Here is a 23,130-nt window from a genome sequence, read left to right on the forward strand (position 1 = left end):
TTCCTCACTCTGGCACCAGGTAGGCAACATGCCATTTGGGGTTCTTGATCCTGCTTACAAAGCATGCTATCTGGCCCCTAATTATTGAATCCCCTACAGCTACCCCAAACTGTTCTGCTCCAAGGTGTCATGCTCTGCATTCTGGCTGTTTTTCTCATAATCTTCATCCTTCTCCTCAAAGGTAGCAAATACATTGTACCTGTTGATTAGGATCAGGTTCTATGGAGCCTTGTTCTCTGTCCCATCTGGGTTCCCTTTACTCTGTGTACAGTACTGGTGTCACCAATCCCATTCTGATCCTGAATCTCTCTCTCCAAATGGTAGAGAGATGTCTGGGGCAAACTGGCCAGATATTTCTCCCCTCCCTTTATGTCAGAGTGTCTCCTACTTGTACTCCAGCTCAATGACTCTTAAGTCGGAGAAATTTAAAACAGAGGCATCTATTGCAGATGTGTTCACTTGGGACAGTTTCACTGTCCATAAACTCTGACATACTGCAGTCCAGACACATAACCTGCTTTGCCATATTTTGGTCTATATTATTGATATTGAGTTTTTAGTTTGTAAGCTTTTTTTTCCTTTTCTACACATTAAACTTGCGCTAAAACACTGGGCAAAAATTTTAAATACTTACAGCCTCAATCTTGCACAAACCACTACACATATTGGAGGAAAAAAGCAGTGCCTTCTTGCCCCTCTACCAAATTCCCATTCACCAAATTCTCACCTTTTACACTCTGCTAATGATGTACTTTTGCGACTACTCTCATTGAAAAGATGATTGATCTATTTTGGTGGTGTTGACCAGCACACAGAGAGATGACTGTACTTTCTTAATAGCACCAACAAATCTGTGATGTCCACTGATGCCTCATCTGATGGATGCCACCATAAAGCACTGTCCCAGTGCAACATTTTTGAGAGCCTGTCTAAATTGTGCTCAAATCCTTTGTATAGGTTGAATCCATACCTTTTGACTCTGTTGAGAGTGCTGCCAGTGCTACAAATATAGTTCAAAATTGAAGCCAGATGTAAAACAAATCTTGTCGGCAGCTAATATTTGGATTCAATTCTGAAATCTATCTCTTAACCAAATTTATCTTATGTGGCATGAGAGGGACCTGTGCATTACGCACCTGTCCTGTCATTTAATCTTTGCAATCCACGACTATTGATGAAGAGAAGATGAGAAAAGATGCAAAACAATTTACCTTTGAGTTCTGAAATTAATAATGGATTCTTGTTACTTGAAGTGCAGTGAATGTACATGAAATGACCTATAATTATTTCAAGCATCCCAAACTTCCACGTATTTGCCTCTGGGTTAATCAAAATCGGGCATCTTAAATTCAATCTCAAAGGTACAACCTGTATGAAGCAGGAATTCATGGTGTGTGTCCAAGTGCATAATTGTATGATGTGTCGTGCAGAAAACTTGGTAATTATATTCATGATTCAATTTTTTTCAATTTTCCAGTTTCTCTGAGACAAGTATTGCCAAGTGACATGCAAGGGTGTAAAAATCTTGTTCAACTCCCACTCTGTGCTGAGTTAGCTGGTCTCCATTAGGATATTTGCAGTTTGTCATTGTGCCTCTTGGCTAGGTGAACCCTAAACAAAAATATTTCTAATTCTTTGGCATCTTCCATCAACTGTGCTTACCTAGGGTGAAGAAAAAACAAGTTGGAAAGGGTCCCTGCTCTTAATTTTTAAATGTTGACCTTTGTGGGAAATGTGTATGTGAAGATGTGTGAGGACTGAATCTAATTGGATTGTGATATATTCTATAGTAAAATAGCCTTTGCTACTGCTGTTTAGGCTTTCACACAAAAATGACCTCATCAGCAAGGTACTGGAGGGTGGCCATTGCTCATGGAGCCTGCTTCAGTAAGTGTTTTTGCTCTCAGGATAGAAAGTGAAAAGGGAGATAAAACCTAAGTCAGCATCTCAATCAAACTTGGAATGGTTGTGAAGTTCCATCCCTTTTATTTTTGAACAGGTCCACTGAGATCTATAATGGAAGATCTCCATTCTGAAGGCAATGAGTCAGATGAAGATGAGAATGGAAACCTCTCTGATGTAGAGAGAACATTAAATACTCATTGCGGAAGCCGAGGACATAGGTTAGTATTGCAAAGAGCTAATTAAAAGAAAGGTTTAAATAAACATCTAAATGTTTTGACATCTTCCATCAACTGTGTTCATTTCATATATTTATTTTGTGCTGAGAGCCTTAATTGTGTTTTGTGCCTTACTTGCACCATTCATAAACTATTGAAAAAAATTAGATATGCTATAATGATCCAGAACTAATTCTGTGAAACCTGAATACTTAAAAGTTGGTTACTTCTAGTAATTATACTGATTGTATTTTACTGTCTTATTCAGTGGGAGCTATCTGAGAGAATATCCACAAGCATGTTTTGTTTAAAGTAAAACATGACCCATATGTATAATTAAAGATTGTGCACAAAGTTGCATATCTGCTTTGAGTGCCACTGCACATTGTTATACAGCTGTTCATCAGCAGTGCTGCTCCATAGGTTATATTTGTAACTTTATTTTATTAATCAGGTTAAATATGAGCTTGCCACATCATATGCATGTGTGCTTGAACTCATTTTTTTAAACTTGTGATAAAATGGTATGATAGTGTTTAAAGGTGGATATAATAAAAGCAAAATACTGTAGATGCTGGAAATCTGCAATAAAAACAAGAAATGCTGGAAATACTCAGCAGGTCTGGCAGCATCTGTGGAGAGACAAGCAAAGTTAACCTTTCAGGTCAGTGACCTTTCATCAGAAACGTCACTGACCTGAAAAGCTAATTCTGCTTCTCTCTCCACAGATGTTGCCAGACCTGCTGAGTATTTCCAGCATTTCTTGTTTTTATTATTATTTAGGTGGATGTGTCTGTTCTACTGCAAGTATATACTTTGAAATAAAGGCAGATTCATTGTATAGAATTTCTGACACAAGTAAAATAATCAAAGAATTTTAGGATATGTTGCTCGTTATATAGTACAGTATTAGCATTAAGTTCTGCTGGTGTCAGGGACACTGAGTCTCCGTATTGATGTTTGCTGTAATGTTCTTTTCCACATTGTAGTTTTAAGTTTTTGTTTCAAGCCACCTTTCAATACTTGGAGTGATGCAAATATGCATAATATCTGATTATGATTTCTTTTACTCTGGTATCTCTATTACTAAATATTAACAAACTTGGCTACAACTTCCAATAATTTGAAAATTAAATGTCATTTGTAAGATGGTCAATGGCTGTTCAAAAACTGTGGGTTAACTGTAGTACTATGACAGCAACTCCTGTTGATTGGACTTCTGTTCTTTCTCTGAGGAAATACCAATGAGGATGATTCCATAAGAGAAATTAAGGTACACAAGAGTAGGAAAGAGGAAAATTTCAAAGGGGAACCGTAATGTGTCTTTTGTAGCTTTGTTAATAAAATTTGTACCAATAAAAATAGGCTGGCTTTGGACATTAAGATTCTTGTTTACGTCACTGAATCCAGCTTTTCTGCACCTGCAATAGAATTCTGTTTGTGTACAGGTTACTAATCTCCTGTTGCATTTACACAATGAAGCATTATGGTGGCTGTGATTTCCAATGTGGCTGCGCTTTCCAATGTGGCTGCATCTCTCTTGAACAACCCCTATATTACTAGTTTTGGTGTAAAACATGAATGCTTCTACTGCATTTGGATATCTTTTAGTAATGTAGTTTATTTTCATTTTAGCTGCTTTACTAATTTATGCATATGTACGCACTATTTTCTGCCTCCCTCCCAACTAGATTAGATCCAATTCAGTTAGAAAGTAGATCCATAGTGGAATTCTGTCTTTGTAGTTCGTCATTTCACTTTTAGTACCACCTTCTTCTTTGGCCTCCTTGTCTCGGGAGACAATGGGTAAGCATCTGCAGGTGGTCAGTGGTTTGTGGAGCAGCGCCTGGAGTGGCTATAAAGGCCAATACTAGAGTGACAGACTCTTCCACATGTGCTGCAGATAAAATTGGTTTTAGTACCATTGCATTATTAATTGGATAAAGTAAGGTGGAAAAGAGAAATGATCCAAGTATTTTAAAATGAAAAACAGATGATTGGGTGTAAGTTATGAAATTTAGATGGCAATTGCAGAGCTACAGAAGAAGAACAAAAGCAATTTGTTTGCTTAATCGATGGAAAATTGAAGAGTGAGTCTGCTCACATAATGCTCATAGCTGCAAATAGTTTCATTCAAGATTTAAAAAATGCTTGAAAAGAGTTTGACTTCAACCATTCAATGAATTATTTTTTCCAAGAGTTATCACAAATGTTGATCTGAAGAGTTGTTTTTTTAAAAAAAAAGGAGACAAAATAGATTCATCCTCTTGATCAGGAAGTTATGTTGTGTAAGGTGGAGAGAAGAGAAATAATGAATCAGTGAAAATTTATCAACAGTTAACTAACACGTTTAAGCTGAAACATTTGTCCAGTGCATCCATGTCCATATGAGAATGCATTGTTAGAAATAGATTTTCTTGCGCCCCCTATTTTATTCCTGGCTGTTTGTGCCTAAATCTTGTGCTTTTTTTTTTAAATTACAGAATGAGTTTGAGTGATGGGAGTGACAGTGAAAACAGTGGCAGCTCTACCCCACCTAGAAATGAAGCACCTCCAATATTAAAAGCCAACAATAGCAATAACCAGGTATGAGAAGAAGCCATACAGTAAACTGCAAGCATCTGTGTACAAAATAATTCCAAGAAGATTGAACCTAAAACTCCTGCTGTTCAAAATCAGTCTGTGAAATTCCATATTTTTGAATTGTGCTATAAATCTAGATTATTGCACTAAGATCATAATTTATTAGTTTATATTGCACTAGCTCATGAATATGGAAGGTACTGTTGGTCGTTAGTGCATTAGAAATATTTTATTTTCAGTGGTATTATATTCTATAGAAACCAATTGTGATTTACATTCTCTGCAAGACACATTGAGGTAACTGTCACTGCCTCCTTGCAAGCAATAATCTCAACTGTCCCTCTCCCTCTCGGCCCATCATGTGTACTGGAGGCTATCACTCCCCACCACCAGCCCCCCCCCCCCCCCCCCCCCAAACTCCCAACTGTTGCACTGGATCAATATCCCTGCCCCGCTCTGCAGTACTCTCCAGAATGTCTATTCACTTGTGAATAAGACCTTTGCTATCTATGACCGTTGCTTTGACATCATGGCTTTGATTGAAACTTTTTTTTTTAAATGCACGTTGACTGTAGGCCCCTCAATGAAGCCTGGTTATACTTTCCAATGCCTACCTTGTCTAAACTGTCCTGGTGTGACTCTTATCAAATCACAACTTGGTTTTCCTCTCTCCTATTTCGCAGGCACCTTCCAGCACCTCACCTGCTTTCATCTCCTTTAAAAAAAAAAATTCATTTTCTATTGCTGCATCCTGAGTTTCTTGAAGTTTCCTCCCCCAGCCTCTGCAGTTAAGTGACTCATCCTCTGTTTCCAATCACAATCTCCCTCACCTTCTGTCTGCCCCACTCCTTAGTTCTATGTTCTCCCTAAATCTCTTAACTCTGTCCCCCTTATTCACAGTGATAGCAAATGGCCTGTCTATTCCCATGGCTTTGATCACAAACAAGACCATCTCCAACCACTTCATTGTCTTCCTCACTACTCACACCCCCACCCCCTTCAACTCCAGTTCATTCTGCATCAGCCCCTGAAAAACATTCTCCCCAAGTCACTTACAGTTGCACTTTTAAACTGCCAACTCGTACCAACCTTTGGCCCTCCATTTGTCACAATTATGCTGCTGTCGATCCGCTCAACCAGTCTCTCTCTCCTTCACTTTGGATACCCTTGTTCCCAGCAAAATCTTTTCTCTCCTTCATCCTGGTCATAACCCTGGAATAACCCTTGTTTTCACTCTGTCAAGTCCAAGGGTGCAGACTTGAGCATATACACTGAACAACTGGCTTAGCCAGCTATCACCAGATCTGGCAGACTATATCAGCACTGTTGGGCCTCACTGTCTTCAGCCAAAAGCACTACTGCTGCAGATTCATCCTGGGATGCAGAGATACTTCCAGCTTTTTCCTCCACTCCCAACCATCTCCTTCAACCCCTCTCATCTGCCTCCTCCAGTAAGTGTGTGGAGCTCATGGACTTTTTGTCACTCTCACTCTGAGTCTAGCCTCCAGTTCCCCCTTGCCTATTCCTTGAATTAGTGTGTCTCTCTACTTTATTTCCTTTCTCGCTTTGTGCCGCCTTCAACCCATTCTCGTTAGTGTGACCCATCTCCTCGTCCGCATACCAGTAAATGGTTCCTGGTGTTAACGTGACCCGGTGGGTAGGGTAGCACTCTTATCTGAGTTAGAAGATTGTAGGTTTATGTTCCGCTCCAGAGACTTGAGCATAGAAATCTAGGCTGATGCTCTAGTGAAGCAGTAAGGGAGTGCTACACTGCCAGAGGTGCTGTTTTTTGGATGAGACGTTGAACCGAGGCCCCGTCTGGCGCCTCTCGGGTGGATGTAAAAGATCCCATGGCACTATTTTGAAGAGCGGGAGAGTTATCCATGGTGTCCTGGATGATGTTTATAACTCGATCACAAACACTTGCTAACAAAAACATCCATCTGGCCACCATCAGATTGCTGTTTGTGAGAGCTTGCTGTGTGCGGATTGGCTACTGTTTTTCCTACATTTTAACCATTACTACACTTCAGAAGTACTTTATTGGTTGCAAAGCATTTTGGGATGTCCTGAGGTTGTGGAATATGTTACATAAATGCAAGTTCGTTATTTTTTTGATATAGTTCCCTTCCATTTCAAAACAGCTGTCATCACTCACTTGTCAAAAATACAAACTTTGACCCGTGTTGTTGCGACCATCCAGCCCATTTCCACTCTCGCTTTTCCTCAAGTCCTTGAATATGTTGTCACCTCCCAAATTCATGCTCCTCTTACTACAGTCCCATGTTTGAAGCTCTTCAAACAGGTTTCTGCTCCTGCCATAGTACTGAAACAACCTTAATAAGAGATATCAGATAAATCTTTGTGATGCATTTTTCCCTCCTTGACCTCCCCTACAGCCTTTGCCGTGGTTAACCACACCAGCTTCCTCCAACACCTCTCGTTTGTTATAATAAAAGCAAAATACTGCAGATACTGGAAATCTGAAATAAAAACAGAAAGTGCTGGAAATAAAAGGTCGCTTATCTTTCTTTTGTTGTCCAGCTCAATGGAACTACCCTCATTTTGTTCCTGCCCTTGTCGATTCAGGAATCTATCCTTGGTTCCCTACTCTTCCACATCTACATGTATCCCCTTGGGAACGTCATCCAAAGAGATGGGGGCTGCTTCCACATGTATGCTGTATCTCCATCACCTCTCGACCGTTCCACTGCTTCTGTGCTGTCACACTGCTCGTCAAACATGTAGTTTTGGAGGAGCTGCGATTTCTACCAGTTAAATGTTGGAAACATCACTTGTTACCCTCACTTCCAATTCCACTGTCCCCTTTGCAAACCATATCTGAGGTTGAACCAGACTGTTGGCAAACTTGCCGCCCTACTGGACCCTGAGCTGATCTCCCACCCCATGTTCTCCATATCGAAGGCCGCCTGCTTCCATCTCTAACATTGCCTGTGCTCACTCCTACTTCAGCCCTTCTGCTTCTGAATCTCTAATCTGTATCTCTTTCACCTCCATACTTGATTATTCCAATGCTCTCCTGGATAGCTTCCGATCCTCCATGCTCTATGAACCTCAGTCATCGAACATTCTGCTGCCATGTCCTATTCTGCCCTTAATCCTGCTTATTCATCGCCTCTGTACTCAACCCACATTGATTCCTGGTACCCCAGTGCGTTGATATAAAATTCTAATTCTCAAAATTTAAATTCATTTTGAATCTTGCTTTCCCTTGTCTCTTTCACTTCCTCCAGCCCTTGGAACTCTCTCCAATAACTCTCATTCCCCGACTCTGTCTTTTTGCATATTTCCTCTCCCTTCATCCCACTGTTAGTAGCTGTGTCTTTATCTGTCTAAGCTGCCTGCTGTGGATTTCCCTCCAAGCACCTCCAGCTCCCTCTTATCCTTTTTATGGCCGCCTTTAAAACCCAAACTTTTGGTCACCCCTCCTAATGGTTCCTCCTTTGACTCAAGTCATTTATATCTGTGTCTCTGTCGAGCGCCTTGGCCGGGTGGGCATGATGGGGTGTTTCCCACTTTAAAGGTGCTTTATGAATTCATGTTGTAGATTTGACATGAAAATAAACTTGTTCCTAGATTTCTACCAATTACTCTTCCTATAATAGACTTCTAGGAAGTGGTGATGACTCATCCTGCAGTTCTTTTTCTTTTTCCTCCTTGCAAGGAGGTATCTGTTCTCCTCTTGCCCCTGGTTCACAACAAGATGGCTGAGATCAGAATTCTTCTTGTGAACAGGAGTGTGCAAATACTTCTGCCCTATCCAATTGGATCATTGGGATCCCACCTCAAAATGTGTTCCTTTTACTTAAGTCCGAGGCTATTCATTTAACCTCCTGTACCTTTGTTTTTAAGTTGCAGTGCAATGACTTGCCAATTGTATCCATGTAATTTGGTTAAGAAAGAATTCAGTTAAGAATTTGTCTTTTTAAAAAAAAACATGGTTTTCATAGTACTGTTACTGTGACTGTTCTGATACTTGTGCAGTTTTTAATCTGAGATTCTTCTACTTTTGATCACTCAAAAGCGGTTTTCTCAAGATTAAATTATATTCTGTGCTTCATTTTGAGATGAGGTAAAGTATATTGCATGCATTTAATCTACGTGAGGAAGTATGAAAATCAAGCTGTACAATTTGTGAAATTCAAGGGAAATGTTTAATTTTGGTATACTAAAGTGTAATTGTTTTGTTGCATCTTTTAACATTAAATGTAGGACTTCAGAGCTGAAGCTTGTGTTTACAAAAATGAATTGCCTTACTGCAAAGCTAATTGCAGAAAAAGACAAGCTGGCTGCGTTAGAAATTATTTTCAAGCCTGTAGCATAACCTGGCCTGCTAAACATTTTCTTTGTGATTTAGAAAAGCTAATCAAGTACACTTTAAAAAAAAAAACTTAAAAAAAAATAGTTGCTCTGTATTAGTGTGCCCGCATACGCTAAATTCGGAATACTATGACTATATCTACATCGAAGTTACAGATAATCCCGAGATTCAATGTCTGTGTTTAGACACCTTTTGCCCTTAGCATGTTTCGACTCAATGCAGTACCTTGTGAAGGTGTTTATTTGCAGAAAAGGTAGTATTAAAGAAAGTGATTTCAGCTATTGCCACTTGTGTATTCTAAACACAATGAGGAGAATACGTATTGCATCTTTTATGACCTGACAAATGTTCTGAATTGTATGAAATACATGTAGGCCTTGGTTACATTAAGAGCAATATTCCAAGTTTTACTCTCTGCAATAAATACAAATGCTTAGTCTTCAATTTCCTGTTCTCCCTCCATTTTCCCCACCCATTACAAATTGATTCACTTCTCAATACAAAAAATTTTTTAAAACAGTAAACAATTAAAGATTTCTGATGGACAATGTAACCCATGTTTACATGAATTGGTATTTAACAGAAAGTATACTTCTGGAAAACGATGCCCAATTTTCTATTGCATGCAGGAGGTATGCTCAAGAGTCCAGTATTGCTTCTTTCCAAAGTAAGCTTTTCAAAAACTTAGTATGAAATCCAGAGGAAAGAAATGCTAAGCTGATTAACTTCTGTTACTGAACGATCTTTGGCTTCTGAAAGTTGGTGTTAGTGTTCAGATAAGATTAACTATTCATTATCTGCATTTATATGTCAACAATGCTTTATTGTCATGGATCAAGAGAAAATTGTGTTGGCATTTTAGAGTCACCCAGTGTGTCCCACATGCATAGACACAATGGTAACCTCTGTCTAAAGTAGAAAGAAAAGCAACTAATCAAGTACATTTTTTTTTCTTTGGCAATAAATACTATTTATTTTGGCAAATATTTGCACCATTGATGAGTAGGAAGTAAATACTAAAAGACATTGTGATACAAATTACAATTCTCTGTTAGCTGTTGCTCCAATTACAAACTGAAAACCAAAGGGTTTTAATTACTTATTTAGGATCCTTTTCATAATAGATGACATTTTTGACCGGACTGAGCCCTCACAGTGCATTTCCTAATTGTTCATTAGAAAAGACTGAGTAGTGATGCAGAACACTGCATCAGACAACATCTTTCATGAAATGCAAGTCTGTTAAGAAACCCTTTTTAAAAAAAAAAAAGTTCCTAGATAAATTAAGGTTTCCACCCAAAATCTTGACTCAAATATATGAATTTCTAGATATTAAATAATAAACCGGGAACTTGCTCCAGTAACTGTAGCAATTTAAATGTTTGACCTCCTAACTAGAGACCAAGACTGACATTCCAATCATAATCATTGCCTTAAATTGGCATTCAAACTCGTCAGTCTTCCTTGTGCAAAATGTGTTGGTTTGTAGCCAAGCATTTGAAAGGGACACTGCACAAAAATGAAGTCCCCATTTCTGGAAGAGAGAGGAAAAAGGGTCTTGTTGAAAGTACAGATGGAGATTTGGAAAAGTCCATAGCTTAGATGATTAAGCCCATCAAGTAAAGGAGAAAATGTAGGCTTGGGATGAGGTAATTGTGGAAGTTACTCAAAGGGGAGAAAAAAAAACTTATGGCCAGTATTTTCGAATAAAATGCAGCCATTTAAATTCAGCCTGAGTACAGCCGAAAGTGAGGAGCACTTGTAGCTGAAGTCTTTACGCCTCTGTTATAACAGGTGTTAGAAGTCAAAAGCCCATTAAAGCAAAGCAAACCTGAGAAAACAATAAAGAATGGTGAATATGACAAGGTAAGCAGTGTTTCTTGTATTCTTGAAGTTCTTTCATACAGTAGCACATGACAGTACTGAGGTTCTAGTGACACAAACATATATGTACACGTGTCTTTTTGTGTGCCACTCAAAGTAAAGCCACAGAACATTGGCACCCTTTCTCCTTTTTTAAGTCTGATACTGGTGCAATTGTTCTGCTGTATTTATTAATCATCCAGGTGCTGCACAATAGGCCCAGTGGGGGGAAGTCACTGAGGGAGAATCCTTCCAGGAGTTAAAAACGTATTAAAGTTTCTTGTGTCACATGATTTTTCCCCAAGCTCATGAATTCCACCTGTAGACCAGCCCCCTGTTCTTTCTTTCCATTGTCAACAGCTGTGACTCACTATTCTGCCAATAGAAAATTCTTGAGCAGACTGCTCTACTTCAGAATGGGACAATTAAAGCTTTGGAAGTGATCCTTGTTTTGACTTTTCTGGACTTTCACTCTTGATTATTTTTGTTGACATAGTTACATAAATAGTATTTATAGCACAGAAGCAGGCCATTCAGGGCAATAGGTCCATGCCAGGAAGTCATCTTGTTTGAATTTGATGGCTTCATGCAAATAATTTCACTCGCTAAAAATTGTTCTTCACCAAGTTTGCAGTTCAAAAGCTGTAGATTTCGATTGATTCATCAACACAGAAGGACATGGTTAGTTGATCATGGATGAATCTGCTTTAGTAGCACTGCCAAGGCAGGCTCTTGCCAAAACACCTCAGTACTCATGCTGGCATAAGGCTCTAGTGTAGTTTTGGAAAAGTATGTGGTTCAAAACCTACCCCCAGAGTAAGGGAATAGGACTTTTCTGAAGTAGGCCTGACTGGCACCATGATCAGAAAGGTAATTGCTGGCAGAGAAATACATTTTATGGATTCCTGGATGCCTTGCCTGACACGAATGGTTTAAACGAGGTCGTGGATATTCGGATAAAACCAAGTTATTAACTGTACATGGGTGAAATGGATCCTTCAAGATGTTAATATCTTCGGACCCTCTTTATTGGGAGGTTCAGACTACTGTGCTTGACTACACAAAGTAGTGGAAATTCCAAAAACTGGTACTTTCCTATTAGAATTAGAACATTACAGCGCAGTACAGGCCCTTCGGCCCTCGATGTTGCGACGACCTGTGAAACCATCTGACCTACACTATTCCATTTTCATCCATATGTCTATCCAATGACCACTTAAATGCCCTTAAAGTTGGCGAGTCTACTACTGCTGCAGGAAGGGCGTTCCACGCCCCTACTACTCTCTGAGTAAAGAAACTACCTCTGACATCTGTCCTATATCTATCACCCCTCAACTTAAAGCTATGTCCCCTCGTGTTTGCCATCACCATCCGAGGAAAAAGACTCTCACTATCCACCCTATCTAGCCCTCTGATTATCTTATATGTCTCTATTAAGTCACCTCTCCTCCTCCTCCTCTCCAACGAAAACAACCTCAAGTCCCTCAGCCTTTCCTCGTAAGACCTTCCCTCCATACCAGGCAACATCCTAGTAAATCTCCTCTGCACCCTTTCCAAAGCTTCCACATCCTTCCTATAATGCGGTGACCAGAACTGCACGCAATACTCCAGGTGCGGTCTCACCAGAGTTTTGTACAGCTGCAGCATGACCTCGTGGCTCCGAAACTCGATCCCCCTACTAATAAAAGCTAACACACCATATGCCTTCTTAACAGCCCTATTAACCTGGGTAGCAACCTTCAGGGATTTATGTACCTGGACGCCAAGATCTCTCTGATCATCTACACTACCAAGAATCTTCCCATTAGCCCAGTACTCTGCATTCCTGTTACTCCTTCCAAAGTGAATCACCTCACACTTTTCCGCATTAAACTCCATTTGCCATCTCTCAGCCCAGCTCTGCAGCCTATCTATGTCCCTCTGTACCCTACAACATCCTTCGGCACTATCCACAACTCCACCGACCTTAGTGTCATCCGCAAATTTACTAACCCACCCTTCTACACCCTCTTCCAGGTCATTTATAAAAATGACAAACAGCAGTGGCCCCAAAACAGATCCTTGCAGTACACCACTAGTAACTAAACTCCAGGATGAACATTTGCCATCAGTCACCACCCTCTGTCTTCTTTCAGCTAGCCAATTTCTGATCCAAAGCTCTAAATCACCTTCAACCCCATACTTCCGTATTTTCTGCAATAGCCTACCGTGGGGAACCTTATCAAACGCCTTACTGAAATCCATATACACCACATCCACTGCTTTACCCTCATCCACCTGTTTGGTCACCTTCTCGAAAAACTCAATAAGGTTTGTGAGGCACGACCTACCCTTCACAAAACCGTGCTGACTATCGCTAATGAACTTATTCTTCTCTAGATGATTATAAATCCTGTATCTTATAACTTTTTCCAACATTTTACCCACAACCGAAGTAAGGCTCACAGGTCTATAATTACCAGGGCTGTCTCTACTCCCCTTCTTGAACAAGGGGACAACATTTGCTATCCTCCAGTCTTCCGGCACGATTCCTGTCGACAATGACTACATAAAGATCAAGGACAGAGGCTCTGCAATCTCCTCCCTTGCTTCCCAGAGAATCCTAGGATAAATCCCATCTGGCCCAGGGGACTTATCTATTTTCACACTTTCCAAAATTAATAACACCTCCTCCTTGTGAACCTCAATCCCATCTAGCCTAGTAGCCTGAATCTCAGTATTCTCCTCGGCAACATTTTCTTTCTCTACTGTAAATACTGACGCAAAATATTCATTTAACGCTTCCCCTATCTCCTCTGATTCCACACACAACTTCCCACTACTATCCTTGATTGGCCCTAATCTAACTCTAGTCATTCTTTTATTCCTAATATACCTATAGAAAGCCTTAGGGTTTTCCCTGCTCCTATCCGCCAATAACTTCTCGTGTCCTCTCCTTGATCTTCTTAGCTCTCCTTTTAGATCCTTCCTGGCTAGCTTGTAACTCTCAAGCGCCCTAACTGAGCCTTCACGTCTCATCCTAACATAAGCCTTCTTCTTCCTCTTGACAAGCGCTTCAACTTTCTTTAGTAAACCATGGCTCCCTCGCTCGACAACTTCCTCCCTGCCTGACAGGTACATACTTATCAAGGACACGCAGTAGACGCTCCCTGAATAAGCTCCACATTTCGATTGTGCCCATCCCCTGCAGTTTCCTTCCCCATCTTACGCATCCTAAATCTTGCCTAATCGCATCATAATTTCCTTTCCCCCAGCTCTAATTCTTGCCCTGCGGTATATACCTGTCCCTGCCCATCACTAAGGTAAACCTAACCAAATTGTGATCACTATCACCAAAGTGCTCACCTACATCTAAATCTAACACCTGGCCGGGTTCATTACCCAGTACCAAATCCAATGTGGCATCACCCCTGGTTGGCCTGTCTACATACTGTATCAGAAAACCCTCCTGCACACACTGGACAAAAACTGACCCATCTAAAGTACTCGAACTATAGTATTTCCAGTCAATATTTGGAAAGTTAAACTCCCCCATAACAACTACCCTGTTACTCTCGCCCCTGTCGAGAATCATCGCTATCCTTTCCTCTACATCTCTGGAACTATTTGGAGGTCTATAAAAGACTCCCAACAGGGTGATCTCTCCTCTCCTGTTTCTAACCTCGGCCATATTACCTCAGTGGACGAGTCCTCAAATGTCCTTTCTGTCGCTGTAATACTCTCCTTGATTAACAATGCCACACCCCCTCCTCTTTTACCATCTTCTCTGTTCTTACTGAAACATTTAAATCCCGGAACCTGCAACATCCATTCCTGCCCCTGCTCTACCCATGTCTCCGAAATGGCCACAACATCGAGATCCCAGGTACCAACCGATGCTGCAAGCTCACCCACCTTATTCCGGATGCTCCTGGCATTGAAGGATTTCCCTCTGGTACCATCTATTCAGGATATCTTAGCCACATGTCTCTGCTGAATTAACCTCTGCTCTGATTTTGGTTCTCGAAGGCCTTTGGTTTGGCCACTATTCCTAAATGCCATCATTCTCTCTCCCTCTGTCCGCCTCCCCCCACACCCTCTTTGCCTCCCTTGCCCCACTTCACCCCTCAGTTAGTAGCTAAATAATACCAGTTGTAGGTCTACCAATATGTACTGACCTTGTTATTTCAGATTGTGACAGACTTGTGGAGTTTTTTGGAGTTTCTCATCGCTGTGGGATTTTTAAATTTCCATTTACACCTTCTCTGTGATCCATCACAAGATCTGAGTCATTTTCTTTCTCCATTCTAGCAAGGGTGACAAATTTGAACCACAGTGGCCATGACTGGTCACAGAATCACTGAATTGTTCCAGCACCAAATGAGGTCATTTGGCCCATCATATCTGCGCTGGCACTCCGAAGGAGCAATTTTATGTTGCCACTCCCCTGTCTTCTCCCCATAGCCCTGCACATTCTTTCTTTTCAGATAATACAATTCTCTCATGAATGTCTCAACTGAACCTGCCTCCAGCCAGTGCATTCCAAGTCCTAACGACACTCTGCGTGAAAAAGTTTTTCCTCCTGTCACCATTACTTCTTTTGCCCATACTTTAAAACTGTTGGTCCAAAGTGCCTCTGTGTTTTGTTAAATATATTTTTTGAGGATTCATTTTTGAATGATTGAAGAAATGTTAAACTTTGGGGTTTTCAAAGGGGGTCATAAAGGCCACTTGACTTTGTAAAAACAGCCCCCGGAAATGTTTTTTAAAAGGGGCACTGAGTGGTCTTCTGAAGAAAATTAGCCTTTCCGGGAAACCACTTGACTTCCAGCTCAATAGACAACAGAGAACTTTATACCCCTGGAGAAGTTGTTTACGAAGAAGTGACAGGTCAAGTTTGATGGAGGTCAAAAGGTTGACCACCTGTTATCAGTTTTGAATTGCTTTGAGTTAGGGTTGAACTGTATTTTTAAAAAAAAAACTAGTGAACTTCCAAGGACAGAAGAGAACTGTCAACGGAAGAGGAGCATTCCCAAGGGAGGAAAGAAGACCACAACCCAGCTCAGCTTTCCAGCACACCTCTAAAAGACCTTGAGAAGTCCACTCATCTTGTCTCCTGTCTTTGAAGAAAAGCCTGCTAAATTAATTCTCAATAACACCGCCTGAAAAGAACTCTTCTAAAAGAACACAGTAACCCGTTTATGTGTACTCTGATGCCAGACTGTATGCCAGTTTTGGAACACAACATAGCTCATCTGCTGTTTCTTCAAGAATGAGCAAATATTTAGCCCAAGTGGTTTTTTTTTGTCTATAATAGAGCTCTTAAAAACATAAATCACTTTATTTTTCAGGTTAACCAGTGTATTTGTATGTGCATGCATTTGTGTGTGTGAGGGGCTAGGGTAAAAAAGGAACTTTTATATTTCAATCTGTGTGTTTATGCTTTGTTTCATTACTGGTTAAGACTTGCTTTATAATAAACTGATATTTTTGTTTATTAAAGAAACTTGGTTGGTGTGTTATATTCTGGGTTAAAAATAGTCTATGATTGACCGTATCGGTAAGTGGGGTGGAAAAAAATGTTGTGACCTGTAGAGAACTGGAACTAGAATAAACAGTACACTCCTTCTGCCCCTGTCGACACTGTGCCCTCTTGTTTTCAATCCTTCCACCAATAGAAACAGTTTTTCCTTATAGAAACATAGAAAATAGGAACAGGAGTAGGCCATTTGGCCCTTCGAGCCTGCTTCGCCATTCATTATGATCATGGCTGATCATCCAACTCAGTAGCCTGTTCCTGCTTTCGCCCCATACCCTTTGATCCCTTTAGACCCAAGAGCTATATCCTCATCTCAGTCCTGAAAGGTTTACCCCGTATCCTTGGACTATGACCCCTAGTTCTGGACTCTCCCACCATCGGGAACATCGTTCCTGCATCTACCCTGTCAAGTCCTGTTAGAATTTTATAGGTTTCTATGAGATCCCCCCTCACTCTTCTGAACTCCAGCAAATATAATCCTAACCGACTCAGTATCTCCTCATACGTCAGTCCCGCCATCCCAGGAATCAGAGTGGTAAACCTTCGCTGCACTCCCTCTATAGCAAGAACATCCTTCCTCAGATAAAGAGACCAAAACTGCACACACTATTCCAGGTGTGGCCTCACCAAGGCCCTGTGTAATTGCAGCAAGACAACCCTGCTCCTGTACTCGAATCCTCTCGCTTTGGAGGCCAACATACCATTTGTCTTTTTTACCGCCTGTTGCACCTGCATGCTAACCTTCAGTGACTGGTGTACAAGAACACCCAGGTCTCACTGCATATTCCCCTCTCTCAGTTTATAGCCGTTCAGATAATCTGCCTTCCTGTTTTTGCTACCAAAGTGGATAACCTCACATTTATCCACATTATACTGCATCTGCCAAGAATTAGCCCACTCACTCAACTAGTCCAAATTAACCAGATGCCTCTCTGCATCCTCCTCACAACTCGCCCTCCCACCCAGTTTTGTCTCATCTGCAAAGTTGGAGATATTACATTTATCCTCTCTGTACAGACCCCTCATGATCTTGAATTCCTCTGTCAAATCTCTTCTAGAAAAACAATCCCAACTTCTCCAACCTACCTACATAACTGAAGTTCCTCATCCCTGGAACCATTCTCGTTGGGAGCTCCCTTCCTAACAGCGCTGTGGGTGTACCTACATCCCAAGGACTGCAGAGGTTTAAGAAAGCATTTTACCATCACCTTCTCAAGGGCAATTAGGGCTGGGCAATAAAATGCAGGCCTATCCAGTAACACCCACATCCCCCAAGTATCAATTAACATGCCTCATTGTAGCATCCAGTATGTTAAATGATTCCAGGATATTTGTTTCCACTACTCTATTCAGAAACCTATTTTGCATGTTTGTCATTCTTTTGTGTGATGAAATTTCCCTTTTACTAGTTTGAACTAGTGTCCTCTTAGTCAGATAATTAAAATTATTATTCCAGTTATCACTTTTCTATATCCTTAATAGCTTATGCCTACAGTTTTTGCTTAAAGCTCAAGACCTTGAACACAGGATCATCCCTGTGGCTCTTCTGTGCACTGCATCCAGCACTTGAAGGCCACTTTCTTTTCTTGGTTACCAGTACTCTGTGCAGTTTTCAAGATGCAGCCTAACCAGAGCACTATACAGTGTGATCACTACCTACTTGTGAGTTGGTCTACTGTTTTGGCTATGTAGTTTAATTATTAGCATTTTTGATTGAATGCTGCTCTGAATTGGACACATTTCCTGTTGAGATGATCAAGACACCTAGGCCATTTTCTTCTTCATTCTTAGCTTTTCAACTGAGTGCTCATGTCATTTTTTTTTTTGCTATATATATTATGATACATGTATGCATTTAAGCTTTGTCTGCCTTGTTCTGCCCACTTGCCCAAATCTCACTAATTTCTGAGTTGCCTCTTCCGATTTCACTTCCTTTCTGTGCATTTAATTCCTTGATGTGCATTTTCTGAATCCAAGCCATTGATATAAATTTGAAAACCGTAGCAGTCCCAGCACTGAGGCATTCCCAATCTTAATTTTCTCCCCTCAAGCCAGTTGCTTATCAATTCCCAGGGTTTATCCCGAATAACAACAGCTTTGAGTTTAATTACTAACCTTTCTGTGGAACTCGAGTGTCCAGGTACACCAGGTCAGCATTTTCCACAGTCCACTTGGATTATCGATTTCTCAATTCGATAAATTCGATAAAATTTGTAATTTATATGGAATATGACTATACTTCAAGAAAACAAACCAGCTTCTTTAAAAATAAATTACTTGGTTGATGAGCATGATATTTGAGATTCTGTGTGAGGCACAGTGAAGCTGAACCAAATAACTGCATTTCTTCCAGCCCTGTTGAAAAATGAGGCAGACACGACACAGCTTGAGCCAGAATTTAAAATGATCAGGAAACAAAATATGAATTCTCTGGGATTTTTGCTTTGAAAATTGGATCTGAATTGCTTCAGTGGCTTCAGCACGCAATGTGCTGGACCCGATTTTGGTCCAAAAAAGTGGAGGATTCTGCTTAATAGAAAAGCATTTGAGCAATGATTCATTTTTGTTGATCCACCAGTATGAAAAATTTCATAAATTTGTGGGGAAAAGTGAATTAAAAATGCTTCTTTAAGCATTTATCTTTCACATATTTATTCTATTGCAACCTCTGCATTGGAGAAGTTGGGAGATTGTCGAACAATAGGCTTTGCAAGTTTTCCTGCTGTAAGCATAGTTTGCACTGCAGGGAACCTAAGGGGGGGTGGGGTGAAGGTGGGGCAAAATGAGGACTGATGTGTGAAGATGTTTTTTAAAATCATGTGACTCCAATTTGATATTGACCTTTTCATTGGTAGATTATGAGTCAATCTTGAAGCTTGTGCAGGCTAAATTATATTGACAAAAAATTGACTATGGGAACAAATATCTTTAAAACTGCAGTTTTTACTTGTCCATGGTTATTTTTCAATAACGTTTTGAATGATTTTTGTACCCATTCCATGCTGCACAACTCTTGTTTTTCTTTCAAGAAAATTTACTGCAAGAGGTCTGTTGTAAATCTCGCAAAGTTTTTTTTTTAGTTACTGTAAATTTCTGTCTAAGGTATGTATCATCAGGAATACATGGCTCAAAAGATCAACTTTCTCATGAGTGTTGACATTTTGAATGCTAATTTAATCTGTTGACTTTTTTCTGCACAATTTTAGTCACTGGGATTAAAATGTGCCTTAACCAAAATGACCAGTGCAAAGGTTGCCAATTTCATTGAATCCATTATTGTCCTGTAACTTCGATCACACCACCTTCATTGTTATTTTGGAAATGTTATGTGATGGCGTTGTTTTCAGAATTCTGAAAACATGACTGCAAATAGAGCAAATATTTGGGAAAAAATTGTTTTCCAAAGCATAAAAGCGTGTGGAATAGCTCCAGCTGAGTCTTGACAAAAAGCACACAAAGTCTAGAAAAAAAGCAATCATTTTATATGGACAGCTCACAAATTGACCATCAGTTATATTGCAGCTGAATCGAAAACACTTTTGTATACCAAATATGATCTTTCGCAAAATCTTAATCTACAGTATAACTGGTGTGTGAGACAAAATGTATTTAGGGTGCCGAAGCTTCTTGTCATAGGATTATGTATTTTTATAAAGTTTAAAAAAGGGGTGATAATTCTGCATTTGGCCATCTGTCTTTAGGCATATCTGGATGAGTTGGTTGAACTTCATAGAAGGCTAATGACACTTCGTGAGCGGCACATATTACAACAGGTAAAAACATTTTGTTGAGTCAAGTTTTTGACTAATGTACATGTTATCTTGTTTTATGCCACGTATAAATACTGTTGATTCTAAAAATTCTTCACCTTTTGTGCTCCTGTCATTGCATCTGGGAGTTTAGGGAGGAACATCACAAGGGACAGCTGTGTCTCGAGTCTTGTTTTTCGCAACCTGGCTCCACTCTCGTGGCTGCTTTCTGTTCTAATAAAATATCCATTTTTGTTTTCTGTTTCTCTAAATGGGAGTCGGAGGGGGAGCATTTTCTTGAACACAATACATCTTATTTACAAGCTGAGGTTTACTAATTATTTTATTCTAGCAATAATAAGTTTTGACTTGATATTTTGAGAGTATGCCTGGTTCTGGCACCAAAATGTAAACCAGCTGAATTCAGACTTTTTTTGATTGGTACTTTCCCCTAAATCATGACCGTGGACACTTAAACATTGTATGAAAAGTTGAACAGTAGGGATCTTCCAAATAGTGAAAAGTTGATTGCGACTAAGCTGTTTGAAGCAGTGACTCCCTTTGTAGCCTAGTCCAAGAATCATAGCTAATTGGCACCAAGTCGTCATCTTTGTTCCCATAAGGGAAAAGCAGCCAAGAAACATCAGGAAAAAGTAATTAGGTCTGACCTTTTGCCTAACATCTACCTATCTTGTATTCTAAGTCAGTGCCAAACAGTTCATCCCTACGTAAAAGTTCTATAAGGAAATAACCTATCATTGACCCAGGTCATGAGATTAATAAATGGCAACAAAAGGGAAGGGTTTTGGGTAGGGATCCCTCTGTTGCAGGGCATTGAGATTCGGTCATGCTGAAATAGTGACATGGAAGTAGCACACAATCTACTGCAGAATTCTTCAGTGATCTCCCTTTGGACCAGATCGGCATATTACAAGAGAACTCTCTCAATTATCATCTAAGGTCACTGAAATATGCGGTGTTCCATTCCCATCTACTCTGAAACCTATGAAACCTATAAAATTCTAACAGAACTTGATAGGGTAGATGCAGGAAGGATGTTCCCGATGGTGGGGGAGTCCAGAACAAGGGGTCATAGTCTGAGGATACGGGATAAACCTTTCAGGACTGAGATGAGGAGAAATGTCTTCACCCAGAGAGTGATGAGCCTGTGGAATTCGCTACCACAGAAAGCAGTTGAGGTCAAAACATTGCATGTTTTCAAGAAGGAGTTAGATATAGCTTTTGGGTCTCGAGATCAAAGGGTAAGGGGCGAAAGCAGAACAGGCTACTGAGTTGGATGATCAGCCATGATCAGAATGAATGGCGGAGCAGGCTTGAAGGGCAGAATGGCCTATTGCTGCTCCTAGTTTCTATGTTTCTATGTTAATAAAGAGAGTTAACCTTTACTATTCATTATGCGCAGGTTTTTAATGGTAAAATCTAGATTTTTTGAGACAAAGTTGCAATAATCTTCAACTGTGTACCATTTAAAGAATGTGTTGTATTTAAGGATTTTTTTTTTTAACCATTTGGCCATAGAAACAATTTAAGAAAGAAGTTATTTTTGTTTTGGGGTTTAAACCCCAACTGGGTCTCCACAAGTTTAAAAAGGAAGGCTGCAGGCTTTGGCCGAATAGGTATTAAAGCCGCACATAGTGCTGACCGGGTTGGTTGCATATACAAGATGTTATCTCTCCTCCGGATCTCCCAACAAACAGTCACACCACTGGGGTTCCTTCTTGTTGAGCTTTACATGAACTTGTTTCCATTGTGGAAGAGGAACAAGCCCCAGTGCTCTGGGGACAAGAAAGAGGTGTGAGAAGTCAGGTCTTGTTGAGGCAGATTTGAAATGAGCAATGCTGGAGGAACAGTTATAAGAACTCTAGTGGGAATTCAAGTAAGACAAACCACTGATGCAGGGTTGTTTAACGTCTTTTCTATTTTGTATTTTTTTTGTCATTTGTGAGATGTGGGCATCGCTGGCAAAGCCAGCATTATTGCCCATTCCTAATTGTCCTTGAGAAGATGGTGAGCCTCCTCTTGACCCACATTGCTGTTAGGAAGGAGTTCCAGGATTTTGACCCAGCGACAGTGAAGGAACAGTGATTTAGTTCCAAGACAGGATGGTGTGTGACTTGGAGGGGAACTTGCAGAAGATGATGGTCCCCTGCATCTGCTACCCTTGTCCTTCTAGGTGGTAGAGTTCACAGGTTTGGAAGATGCTGTCGAAGGAGTCTTGGTGAGTTGCTGCAGTGCATCTTGTAAATGGCACACACTCTTGCCACTTTGTGCTGGTGGTAGGAGGAGTGAATGTTTGGCACTCCATTTACCACCTTAAACAATCAAGCAGGCTGTTTGGTCCTGGGTGGTAGAAAGCTTCTTGCATGTTGGAGCTGCAGTCATCCAGGCAAGTGGAGAGCATTCCATCACACTCCTGACTTGTGCCTTGTAGATGGTGGACAGGCTTTGAAGAATCAGTTGTGAGTTACTCGCTGCAGTCTTCCCAGCCTCTGATCTGCTGTTCTAGCTACCGTTATTTATATGGCTGGTCCAGTTAAGTTTTTGGTCAGCAGTAACCCCAGCAAATTGATGGTGGGGAATTCAGTGATGGGAATGTCGTTGAATGTCAACGCGAGATGGTTAGATTCTTTCTTGTTGGAGATGGTCCTCGTCTGGTACTTATATGGCATGAGTGCTACTTGCCACTTATCAGCTCAAGCCTGAATCTTGTCCAGGTCTTTCTGCATGCAGGCACGGACTGCTTTGTTATATGAGGAGTTGAAAATCATACTGAACACTGCAAAAATCAGCAAACATCCACATTTCAGACCTTATGATGGAGGGAAGGTCGTTGATGAAACAGCTGAAGATGGTTGGGCCTAGGATGCTACCCGGAGGAACTCATGCAGCAATGTCCTGGGGCTGAGATGATTGACCTCCAACAATCACAACCAT

The 23,130-nt window shown here is 40.5% G+C and overlaps 1 protein-coding gene across 2 annotated transcripts in view; it reads left to right on the forward strand.

Moving 5' to 3' along the window:
- Nucleotides 1-23,130, forward strand: part of mllt3 (MLLT3 super elongation complex subunit) — a 180,097-nt gene that overhangs the window by 146,121 nt on the left and 10,846 nt on the right. Inside the window, exons 7-10 of one of the 2 annotated variants that reach the window (XM_068030272.1) lie at nucleotides 2,000-2,123; nucleotides 4,604-4,706; nucleotides 10,840-10,911; nucleotides 20,128-20,199. In XM_068030272.1, the coding sequence (XP_067886373.1) occupies nucleotides 2,000-2,123; nucleotides 4,604-4,706; nucleotides 10,840-10,911; nucleotides 20,128-20,199 (371 nt within the window). The remainder of the gene's footprint in view (nucleotides 1-1,999; nucleotides 2,124-4,603; nucleotides 4,707-10,839; nucleotides 10,912-20,127; nucleotides 20,200-23,130) is intronic. The other variant, XM_068030273.1, reaches the window with a different exon arrangement.

Source organism: Heterodontus francisci, chromosome 4 (genome assembly GCF_036365525.1).
Source record: "Heterodontus francisci isolate sHetFra1 chromosome 4, sHetFra1.hap1, whole genome shotgun sequence".
Classification (NCBI taxonomy): domain Eukaryota; kingdom Metazoa; phylum Chordata; class Chondrichthyes; order Heterodontiformes; family Heterodontidae; genus Heterodontus; species Heterodontus francisci.